General features: G+C 42.3%; 1 protein-coding gene across 12 annotated transcripts in view; it reads right to left on the bottom strand.

Moving 5' to 3' along the window:
• The window catches only part of NRXN1 (neurexin 1), a 1,323,847-nt gene that overhangs the window by 220,524 nt on the left and 1,091,034 nt on the right, over nucleotides 1-12,289 (bottom strand). For all 12 annotated transcript variants that reach the window (XM_045010133.1, XM_045010135.1, XM_045010134.1 and 9 more), the window contains one exon: nucleotides 4,400-4,571. In XM_045010133.1, coding sequence (XP_044866068.1) covers nucleotides 4,400-4,571 — 172 coding nt within the window. The remainder of the gene's footprint in view (nucleotides 1-4,399; nucleotides 4,572-12,289) is intronic.

Below are 12,289 nucleotides of genomic sequence, written 5' to 3'. Positions count from 1 at the left end.
AAGAATAAAAGTTTACATGGTTAAAGCACTTACCGACTGCTCCTTCCCCTGATTCAGGATCCGGGTTAATGGCCGGGGAGGGTTGGTAGGGGATCTCCGTGACGGTGATGAAGAGATCCTGGCTGTCGGGGAAACCAGCGTTGTAAGCGCTGTCGCCTGCCTCGTCCTCCACAAACCCTTCCTCATCTTCCCCGTCCGCGAACATCGCCGAGGAACTGGCCGTCGACACTGTCCCATCTTCAGAGTCCATGGTCACTGGTGGGGCAGTGGTGGCAGGCTCCGTAGCGTCCGTTTGCCGCTTTGATTTTTTGGTAGCCTTGTCTGGGGTCCTTGATTTTCACGCGGCGCTGCGTTGCATCCCGGCTGTATCCTCTGTCTCTCATGGCTTTGGAGACCTTCTCGTAGGTCTTTGCATTCCGTTTTTTGGAGCGCAGCTCCGAAAGCACAGACTCCTCGCCCCACACACCGATCAGATCCAAGAGTTCCCGGTCAGTCTATGCTGGGTCCCTCTTTCTATTCAGAGATTACATGAACTCCTCTGCTGGAGAGCTCTGCATCGCTGCCGGTGCTGCTAAGCTCGCCCCGATGTCCAACCACGAAATGAGATTCTAACTGTCCAGACAGGAAAAGGAATTCAAATTTTCCCAGGACTTTTCCTGTGTGGCTGGTCAGAGCATCCAAGCTCGGACTGCTGTCCAGAGCGTCAACAGAGTGGTGCAGTGTGGGATAGCTCCCGGAGCTACTAAGTTCGATTTGCATCCACACCTAACCTAATTCGACATAGCCATGTCGAATTTAGCGCTACTCCCCTCGTCGGGGTGGAGTACCAAATTCAAACTAAAGAGCCCTCTAGGTCGAATTAAATGGCTTCCTGGTGTGGACGGGTGCGCGGTTAATTCGAATTAACGCTGCTAAATTCGAATTAAAGTCCTAGTGTAGACCAGGCCTCTGGCAAAATGGAAGGTAGCTAAGATACTACACAGGCAATGAAATTAAAACAAACCTGTCTGTAAGCACAGGTTTCCTCGTGGAAAATCTTCACCCAATATCTTTTAGATCAGGGGTCAGCAACCTTTCAGATGTGGTGTGCCGAGTCTTCATTTATTCACTCTAATTGAAGGTTTTGCGTGCCAGTAATACATTTTAATGTTTTTAGAAGGTCTCTTTCTATAAGTCTATAATATATAACTAAAGTATTGTTGTGTGTAAAGTAAATAAGGTTTTTAAAATGTTTAAGAAGCTTCATTTAAAATTAAATTAAAATGCAGAGCCCCCCAGATCGGTGGCCAGGACCCAGGCAGTGTGAGTGCCACTTAAAATCAGCTTGCATGGTGCCATAGGTTGCCTACCCCTGTTTTAGACTAAAACATTATAACTCAGAATATAATCTTTCTTTTGTAAAGTACCGGTAATAGAAGGAGAATGAATCATGTGGCATGTTGTAGGAAACTGGAAGGAAGATGTTTGTAAATATTTTAGAGAAAAAGAGATCCACTGTACATTTAAAAATAACAGATTTATTAATTAACCTGCTACTCTGGTTTATTCTTAATTAAACAATACAGAAGCAAGAAGTGGGGTAAATCTGTGTTTAAATATTTTGGTGAGAGATGCTTTATAAAATTAGATAGAAAAATCTCAAAAAACAGAAACTGCAGAGACCCATATCTTTGGGCACTGAAATGAAAGTTAATGTCCCATAATGCAGGAATCCTTTACTATTTCTCCACCCACCAAACATCTGATATATCAGCTAGTTCATTGGGTAGTCAGGACGGTTAAGTGTTCCTGTCAATCCTTAAAGTACTAATAACAGCAACACTTCTGAAACAGATATAGCAGGAGATATAACAGTGTTTGCCAACCTGCAATGATTGACATATTTAAGACTTCACTTCTAGAAATACTGCTTTCAGGAGAGCTGGAGTGATATCTCTCAAAATGGCACCACTTACATATTTAGCAAAAAATCAGTCCTGCACACTTCTGAACTATTCCGTGTTTGGAGGTATACACACTCTTCTGAGCTGGTTTGATGCATCTCAAACTGAGATATCAGTGCGAGTATATGAAGAAACTACGCCATTCTGAAGAAAGGCATAGCAAAAGCTCAGCATTAGATGAAATAACATGAGAAAAATCAGAAGTATGGAAAGATGATATGTTGGTTAGAAGGGGGGAAGAAAGAAAACAACTTTTGAAGACGATGTTATTGCACGAAGAAGGGCAATATGATGTTAGTGATAAAAACTCAAGGAAAATTAAAGCCTTACAATGGTTGTGTGTGAGTCAAACAATAAAACAAGCAAGGAAATTCCGAGCTTTGTCTGAAAGAGTGGCTTTAATTGACCTCAACCATAGCTACTGTGGGGACAGCAAATATAAACAGAATACTGCAAATAATGTTTTATCATTTTACAGAAAGTATCTAGAAACTCTTGTCTCCACATAACAATCTAGATAAGATTTTTCATGAAAAGGAAAGTGTCCTCATTTTAGCACTCACCATTGTTGGTACTGCAGCACATAGAGGTGACTCTCAGATGATCTTACATTCCACTAGAGAAATTGGCCACTATCTTTTGCACAAAAATCTAGGTATGTTGTAAATTTCTGGAAAGTTTAAAAAAATCTAACTGAAGTCTTGGGCATTTTCTGGATGTATTGTTTCAGCATGGTCATTTCCTTATTTTTAAATGGGAACATTAGAGTATCCTGTATATTAAAGTGCCAGTACTACACATCTTATGTTGCATGTTTTCATTTCTGCAAAATGGAGCTATCAGTATGTTAACATTTGTTTCTTTCCTTAGAGTTCGGGATATTGCTCTAAAGTCAGACTTTTTCCATACCACTGCCTTCATGGCTCAGATGCTGCTTAGCATTGTCGTGGATGGCTACTTTAGAGCCCCAAAAGATTGCAACCAGTGTAAAGGAAAATAATAATAATCTACATGAGCATCCCTTTCCTCTGCCCTCTCCAAAAGCCCTGTTTACTCTTCTCATTAAAGTCCCACTCCATTTCCCTTTATCCCAGGCTCCGCTTACCCTCCAACCCTGTTAAAGTTAAAAAGCTTTCGGGAAAATCATGCGCACGCATGCACACACACACACAGACACACACACACACAGACACACACACAATATGCTTTTCTCTATGATATAATATCACTATTCTAAAGTTTGTTGCTATGCTAGTTTGTTGAACATATTGGCACGCAGACCTTGCTATGTGGACCCACCTTTTGTATAGATTTTCTACACCATTTTTGTTTCAAATATGAACATTTTCACAGATTTGATCCACAAGAGACTGTTCACCTATGCAATTTTCTATTCCTGAGGTATAAAACTGAGAGGATCCTCTCAAATGCAAAGGAAAAAAAGTTGAATCAAGTATAATAAATTCATTCTTAGCACAAGGGATGCATTTGATATCCTCTGTAATTAAAATATAAACCCATAAAGAAGAGGAAAGTCTTTTTTTCTTTATTTTAAAAGATAAAAAAGTCTACCATTTATTTGTAGCTAAAAAGATTAACTAGTAAATATGCTAAGCAGACTAGCTTTCATTTACATCTCCGGCTTTCTGCCTTTGATTTACTAATACAAACACTCACAAAAATAGTCCACAGATAATGTGCAGATTTGCAAATTACCACTAATGGCTCAACACTCATTTTAAATAAGAAACATGTTGTATATCTGAAAAACTGATGCCTTTAAAAACTAATAATATTAATGGCAGACATTCTTCTTCAAGGCACAGCATTTGAATACTAAATTCAGGTCTGATCCTGGAAACCCTTTCTTCTTGTGAATGGCCCCATTGATGTCAATGGGGCCACTCATGTGACTAAAGCTTTTGTAGGATTGAATCCATATATTGTATTTAACTAAATATGCTTTAAATTGATTATTTGTGTATGTAGCTAAGAACTGATGTATTTTCTTCTCTTTCTAGATCTGTTGTAATACTTCTGTTGATTTCATAAGTTTCAAAGCACTATAAAAGCCTGATGTTATTAAAAGACCACAGACAACATTTTCTTCAATACACATTTTCCCATAATCATTTTGGGGGGCTTATCATGTTGCTTTTGTCAAAGCCTTTTCCATGTCTAAGTACAATGATCCAATAAAGAATAAAACAAATTTAAAAAGGAACTTGTCTATTTTGTGCCTTGACATCTACATTTCTCCATTTTCACTGATGTTTTAAATTTGACAAAAGATAGGAAATGCCATCATCACAAACTGTTCATGACTCTTTGACTACCCAATTAACTGCAAGAGTATCTTGAAGGAGTCAATATTTTATTAATACATAAGCAAAGCAAATCACATTTCCAAATAAGCCCCCACCCCCTCTTCCACAAATGTTTGTTTACTTTCTTACCTGCCGGGTAACGTTCTATAACTGGCCAGCTGTCCACCTGTAATGTGGCATTGCCACCACTTCTTGTAAAACGTACTACATGGTATTTTCCATCATTAATGATTGCGTTGATCTCTTCGATAGAGATGTCATCAGTTCCAACATTAAACTTAACTCCAATTTTTCCCTGGTGCTGTTTAAAAAAAAAAAAGGAAGAGGAGGAGGAAGAAGAAGAAGAAGAAGTACTAATTAAGAGTTGTTTTAGTGAGAATTAGAGTGTGTTGTACTGGGAAAAATTCCTAACAACAGCTTCTCTCCTCAGATTTAACTTCTGAAGGCTTACATGGGATAGTGACAAAACTCCTGACAGTTCATTGATCTGGGACATCTCTTTCATGGATAATTGATATTCCAAATCAGTTACTTTCACCAACTGAGTATGCTCCTTTTCCCAGTGGGTCTCACCATGAAAGAAAAAAAAGCTCAAGTAAATTTCTTCCCTATGTTCCCCAGTCTTCTTGATGAGCACCAGATACCTTTCTTTATTTTATGGGCTTTAAAAATAGAAAAGTCAGCACTAGCTCCTCTTTCATCAGCAAGAAGAATAAGGACTTCTTTCAGCTTGAAAAACTGGGACCCATTTTCACAATCCCTTTCTCACAAACCTAACCTATACTCACAAAAACAGTCCTGAGGAAGTCAATAGGACTAGTCTAATGAGCATGGATGACTGATGTGAGTAAGGATTTTCAGAATTAGACCCATAGAGGGATGGAGTTTATTTGTAATGCAAGAGAAGTGTCTGTCACTTTAAATAGACATAGGGTCAGATCCTGCAATCGGAGCTACACAAATGCAGAATCAGGGCCATAGTTATTTCAGTGATAGTTAAGGGAACTCCACATTTCACAGGAATAAACCTAATACCTTGCATTTCTTTTCACAGGCAAAAACCTGGGGAAGAGGGAACCTTCAGAAGAATTTTCAGGAAAATCTAGAAATATTTAAAATTTCTTAGCCTCATTTTCTGTGTGAGAAATATTCTAAGCTTATATTGTTTTTATAAATTCTGCAAAACAAAAACTGCTGATGATTTCACTAGACATATACTGCTGATTTATTCATGCACAGGATTATACCTTCTTTGAGAAGGATAAATGGTTCAATACCATAATATAGTCTAATAATTGAGAAGGCATCTGTAATGAGGTATTTATAGCTTAATGAAGTATTTCAGTGTGCTCATTAAAAATAGTGAGTAAAGAAGTTATGGGGGTTTTTTCTACAAAAGTCAGGAGATATACTTCATTTGTGAATAATGACTGTTATTAAACTGAGGTGAAAAGGAAATATTGAACAGTGTGGTATCAGAGGCATATGTAGAGTTAATAATAATTCTATAAATGGTTTCATAGCTTCTGAAAATGACTTTTTATCTCAAAAGTTATTTTTTTATTAGATTTACTCCAAGAAACTCACTTCACAACCCATATCTCCTTCACCCTCTTGATATTTCCAAAAAGAGGCTCTGTCCTTCCAATGCAGCTTTGATCTGTGCCCTCTCTGTCCATTACTCCCCTAGACCCACAGGCTGCAGAAGTGATGTCCAATAACTCCTCTGTCCCTCACCTCCTCATCTTTTGAAGTCCAGTCCTTTCTGGCTCCACTCCTTCCTCAGCTGCTGACAGCTCCCATCCCTTTGCCTGGCTCTTTCTTGCTCTTCTATCAGTCTTCTACTCTGAACGGAAGTGACTTCAATTTTCCACGTTTCTGCCCCACTCTCCTCCCACAGATTAACTATCTCAGCTCCTCCAGATGCACTGCTGATGCCTTTAGAGAATGCCCCATCATTCCTCAATGACTTCCTCTGTGTTATTTTTCTATGCTCTCTTCTCTCAGCTCTGCTCTCGTCTTTTCAAAGCAACTTTAATTTGAAGGGGCCCTTCTCCAAACGTATTCCTTTTAGTCTGCTGCCTCACTGCTCATTCTCTCCTCCTCCACCTGCTCTAGCCTGACTGTACTCCTCTTGTTCTTTTTTTTATCTTGCTGACCACGCATTCAGTGTTTCTTTGGAGGCTTATCTTCCTCCTCCTCCACTTTCCATCCCTTTTGGTGTCCCTCAGGTTTTGGTCTTGTCCCCAAATTTATCTTTTTTCCCTTGTGACAGTTACAGAGAACTAGTGATCTCCCAGTCATGTGCAGGAGACTACCAAATCCAAAAAGCAACTGTCATTCCACCATATATCCAAGTGCCAGAGCTGAACTGGCTGAGAAAATGTGTAAGATTTCCACCATTTCCTACTATTAAAGCAGTAATTTGTGTGCTTCACGTGTCTTATTCATCCACTTATCCTGCTATTGATATTCAGCAGAAATATAAGATTGCCATAATTCTCTAGCAATCACCACTTTCACTAGGTGATGAAATACAGAACTTTTTAATGCATATGACTACATTGTATATGTTTTTTTTTCAAATAGTTTTTTCGAGAAATTAAAGGCTTTGACATTCATGAAGCAGACTCCATTTTTATCGTGAATCATAATTACAGTACTCATATACTCCATTTCATCTACTTGCTTTCTCAATTCTCTCTATATATTTATAAACAAAAATGATAAACAAATCACCTTTAAGTGAATGGGACAAGTATAAGCATGGGATGTTTAGCACGTGCAGTGCCTTTTCCAAACTAAGTTACTGGTCACTATGATGTCATTTTAAATTGGTCACAGCACAATTTCCATATATTAACACACCAAACAATCTTTTATAATCTCAAAAGACAGAACCCTTGGCCATATATGATTTATACATATTTATATATGAAAAACATGTGTTTGCCCATTTTACATCCATATGAATGTCAATAGTATACACAGCATGTCAGCTAAGTACACAACATTCATCAATATGGAACATTCATCTCAAACTTCATGATCAGGCATATGGTTTATTATTGTTGATTAGAACACGATATAGGTTGCAATTTATGCTGTTATCAAGACACAAGTCTGGTCTACACTAGGCGTTTAAACCGGTTTTAGGAGCGTAAAACCGATTTAACGCCACACCCGTCCACACTGAGAGGCCCTTTATATCGATATAAAGGGCTCTTTAAACCGGTTTCTGTACTCCTCCCTAACGAGAGGAGTAGCGCTAGTATCGGTATTACCATATCGGATTAGGTTTAGTGTGGCCGCAAATCGACAGTATTGGCCTCCGGGCGGTATCCCACAGTGCACCACTGACCGCTCTGAACAGCAATCTGAACTCGGATGCAGTGGCTAGGTAGACAGGAAAAGCCCCGCGAACTTTTGAATATTTCCTGTTTGCCCAGCGTGGAGCTCCGATCAGCACGAGTGGCGATGCAGTCCGAAATCAAAATAAAAAAAAGAGCTCCAGCATGGACCATGCGGATGTGATCGCAGTAAGGGCAGGCAAATCTGTTCTATCAGCGCTCCGTTACAGAAGACGAAATTCAAAATCATTTTTAAAAAATCTCCAGACAGACGCCATAGCAGGGACTCAGCGCACTGCTGCGTGACAAGCGTAACGGAAAGCCAAAGAATCAAATGGACGCTCATGGACTGGAGGACTCAAGCTATCCCACAGTTCCTGCAGTATCCGAAAAGCATTTGCATTCTTGGCTGAGCTCCAAATGCTTCTAGGGTCAAAAACAGTGTCCGCGGTGGGTCAGGGCATAGCTCGGCAATTTACGCACCCCCCCACCCACCCCCAGAAGTGAAAGGGAAAACAATCCTCTCTTGACTCTTTTACATGTCACCCTATCTTTACTGAATGCTGCAGATAGATGCGATGCTGCAGCACTCAACACCAACATCCTTGCTCCCCCCCCCCCGCCATGGGTGGCTGATGGTGCAGTAAGACTGATACCCATCGTCATCGTCAGCCTATTGGCACATGGGGCAGTGCAAAAGGACTGGTAACCATGCCGACTAGCATCCATTAGGTCTATCAAGGGTGCCTGGCCCTAATTTTTCCTGGTAGATGGTGCTGTATGACTGGTAACCGTCTTCATCATAGCAACAGGGGGCTGAGCTCCATCAGCCCCCACCCTTCGTGTGTAAAGAAAAGATTCAATTGCCCCTGGACTAGCAGCGCGATGCTGGGCTCCTCTCCTCCACACTTCTTAATGTCCTGTCTGGACTATCATAGCAGCTGGAGGCTGCCTTCCACTCATTTCTCACTAACAAGTCACTGTGTCTTATTCCTGCATTCTTTATTACTTCATCACACAAGTGGGAGAACAATGCTACGGTAGCCCAGGAAGGCTGGGGGAAGAATGGAATCAACAGGTGGGGTTGTTGCAGGAGCACCCCCTGTGAATAGCATACAGCTCATAATTTCTGCTGGATCTGACACAGAGCAGCTGTGCTCTCTGGTTCTATGATACAGTGGTTCTCTAGTACACTTGCCCAAATTCTAGACAGGACTGATTCTATTTTTAGATACCAAAAAGGAGGGATTTTCTCAGGGAGTCTTTCACAATTTTGACTTTTGCGCCCCTGGCTAAGAGCAGCCAGGGGCACTTATGACATGATGGTGCAGTGCAAAAGGACTGGTAACCATGATCATCTTTTTACCAATTTATGGATTGGTAGATGGTACAGTATGGCTGGTAACCATCTCTGCTATCATGCAAAAGCAAAAGCATGCTGCTGTGTAGCGCTGCTGAATCGCCTCTATCAGCGGCATCTAGTACACATATGGTGACAGTCACAAAAGGCAAAACAGGCTCCATGATTGCCATGCTATGGCATCTGCCAGGGCAATCCAGGGAAAAAAGCCGCAAAATGCTTGTCTGCCATTGCTTTCCCAGAGGAAGGAGTGACTGATGACATTTACCCAGAACCACCCGCGACAATGATTTTTGCCACATCAGACACTGGGATCTCAACCCGGAAATTCCAAGGGGCGGGGGAGGCTGCGGGAACTATGGGATAGCTACGGAATAGCTACCCACAGTGCAACGCTCCAGAAGTCGATGCTAGCCTCGGACCGTGGACGCACACCACCGATTTAATGTGTTTAGTGTGGCTGCGCGCACTCGATTTTATACAATCTGTTTTACAAAACCGGTTTATGCAAATTTGGAATAGTCCCGTAGTGTAGATGTACCCACAGTCATCCCACCTCTAATATGGTAACATGGTACAGAAAGGCATTAAAAACTTGATATGAAAGGGAACTATTTCATGGACTTTGCCATGGGAAGCTCTATTATCATTAGTGGTAGTTCTGAGACTAAAACACAATGTAACTCTTTTGGAAATGTGGGGGAAATATTTAGAGCTGGTTGGGAATTTGTTGACTAATTGTTTTTTCTTCCAAAAAAGCTGATTCATCAAAACTGAAACAGCTCACTAAACAGGAATGGAGGGTTCAATGAATTTCCCAACTCAAAAAAGTATAGAAAAAATTTCAGAATTGTCAGAACATTTGTTTTGAAAACTTTGAAGCATAATATTCCATTTTTCCAGTTTGAAATGAACTTTAATTTGGAATTTCAAGCTAATTAGACTGAAAAAAAGAAAAGAAAAGAAAACATTTAAATCAGAACTAAATTTTTCAAAATTATAAAATGGAATGTTTTAACCTGAAATGAGTAAAAATCAGTTTCTTGGTTTGTGAATATTTTAGAAATTTTGACTTTTTATCCCAATTCAAGACAGGAAAAAATGTTGAACTCAAATATGAGAAAAATATGTTGAACTCAAACAGGATGAGAAAAACATTTAGATATGGTGTGGTTTTGCTGCCTAGTATTCCCTTATTGTTATACCTGTATTTAAAATTGACTTTTGATCATTATGTCACACATGTTGTCCTAGGAATTAAATATATTCTTTCTTCTATATTTTTATTATTTATTATTTGTACCACTGTAGTGCCTAGGACCAGGACCTCATAGTGCTTGGCGTTGTACAAACACAGAATAAAACCACAGTCCCTGCCCCAAGGCACTTACAATCTAAGCACTGGTCTACATTAGATAATTAGGTCAGTTTAACTGTGTCAATGAAGGGTTTGAAGAACTACCTACACCAACAGCAGAACCCCTCCCAGCTGCTTAGGTAGTGTCAACACTGAAGCTCTACAGCTGTGCCGCTGCTAGTTTCCTTACTATGAATCAGCAATGGTGTAATGGTGAGAAATTCCTTTTCAGATACTATGGTGATGAGCATTATAGGACTGCCTTTCAATTATTAAGTATGGGAGTAAATCAGGGGTGCGCAAAATACGTCCCGGAGGCCGCATCCGGCCCTTCAGACATTTTAACCCGGCCCTTGAGCTCCTGTTGGGTAGCAGGGTCCAGGGCTTACCCTGCTCCATCCAGGTAGCTGGGTCGGCGGCTTGCCCCACTCCGCACGTGCTGTGGCTCCAAGCGGCTCCTGGAAGCAGTGGCATGTCCTCCCTTTGGCTCCTACATGTAGGGGCAGCCAGGGGGCTCCGCACGCTGCCCCCACCCCAAGTGCTGCCTCTGCAGCTCCCATTGGCCAGGAACTGCAGTCAATGGGAGGTGCAGGGGCAGCACCTATGGACTGGGCAGTGTGCAGAGCCGCCTGGCTCCCCCTCTGCATAGAAGCCATAGGGGGGACATGCTGCTGCGTCTGGGAGCTGCTTGAAGTAAGCACCACCCAGAGCCTGCACCCTAGACCCCCTCCTGTGCCCCAACCCCCTCCCCCAGCCCGATACCCCTCCCATCCTCTGAACCCCTCGGTCCCAGCCTGGAGCACCCTCCTACACCCCAACCCCTCATCTTCAACCCCACCCCGGAGCCCGCACCCCTAGCCGGAGCCACGCCCCGCCGCACCCCAAGCCCCAGCCCCAGCCCAGAGTCCCCTCCTGCACCCTGAACTCATTTCTGGCCCCACCCCAGAGCCTGCACCCCCAGCCGGACCCCTCAACCTCCTCACATATCCCGACCCCCAATTTCATGAGCATTCATGGCCTGCCATACAATTTCCATACCCAGATGTGGCCCTCAGGCCAAAATGTTTACCCACCCCTGGAGTAAATCAACTTTAGTGTTGAATGATTATCCTTTGTACTGGTATTACCAGAGAGCAATGAGGACTAATTAAAGGATGAAGCTCACCTAGACAGGAATAGGCAGGGCTTGTATAAAGCCAAATAGCTGAGAATGGGGGAGGGGCTGCAATGCTGAGGTCTGCAGTCACTCTCTCTGAGGCTAGAGAGAGAAAAGAATTTGACCTGAAGGGATGGAAACACCTGGAGGAGGGTGGAGAAGAAGACTGATAGAGTCAATGTAGGAAGCAGTCCAGGAAACAGCAACAAGGTATGGTACAGTGCAGACCTTAATCACTGCTTGCAGGGGCCCTGAGCTGGAACCTGGAGAAAAGGGCAGGCCCTGGTTCCGCTACCAGCCACTGAGGAAGTGGCATCATTGATGGGGAGTGAATTGGAAGACTTCCTGGGACAACTGGTACAGAGAGACTTTGGTACAGAAACCCCTGGAAGGGGAACACTAGAGCGACCTGGCCGGAGGGCTGAGCCAAGAATAGGGAGTAGTCGAGTCCCAAGAGGCACAGAGAGTGTGAGAGAGACAGAGTGAGCACCTGCAGAAAGGGGCATCAGACTGGCAGAGCCAATTCCCCAGCTCCGGCCACAAAGAAGAGGAGCTCCAGCAGGGAAAGCACCCCATGAAAGGAAGCACTGGATGATTTAGAGAAGTGGTTTTCAAACTTTTTAGACCACATACACCTTTCCAAATTATATAGTCTACTGCATACCCCATCTGAGATAGGGTCATGATATACCTATGCTTAGATTGTCAAGTTTTACTACACGACTGCATTGTCTGCCATTACAAGATTTTTCTGTGCATCCCTCCTGAAGAGAGCTCGCATCCTTCCTGATGAGAG

The sequence above is a fragment of the Mauremys mutica genome, chromosome 3 (assembly GCF_020497125.1).
Source record: "Mauremys mutica isolate MM-2020 ecotype Southern chromosome 3, ASM2049712v1, whole genome shotgun sequence".
Classification (NCBI taxonomy): domain Eukaryota; kingdom Metazoa; phylum Chordata; order Testudines; family Geoemydidae; genus Mauremys; species Mauremys mutica.
This window is presented reverse-complemented; position numbering and strand designations above follow the sequence as displayed.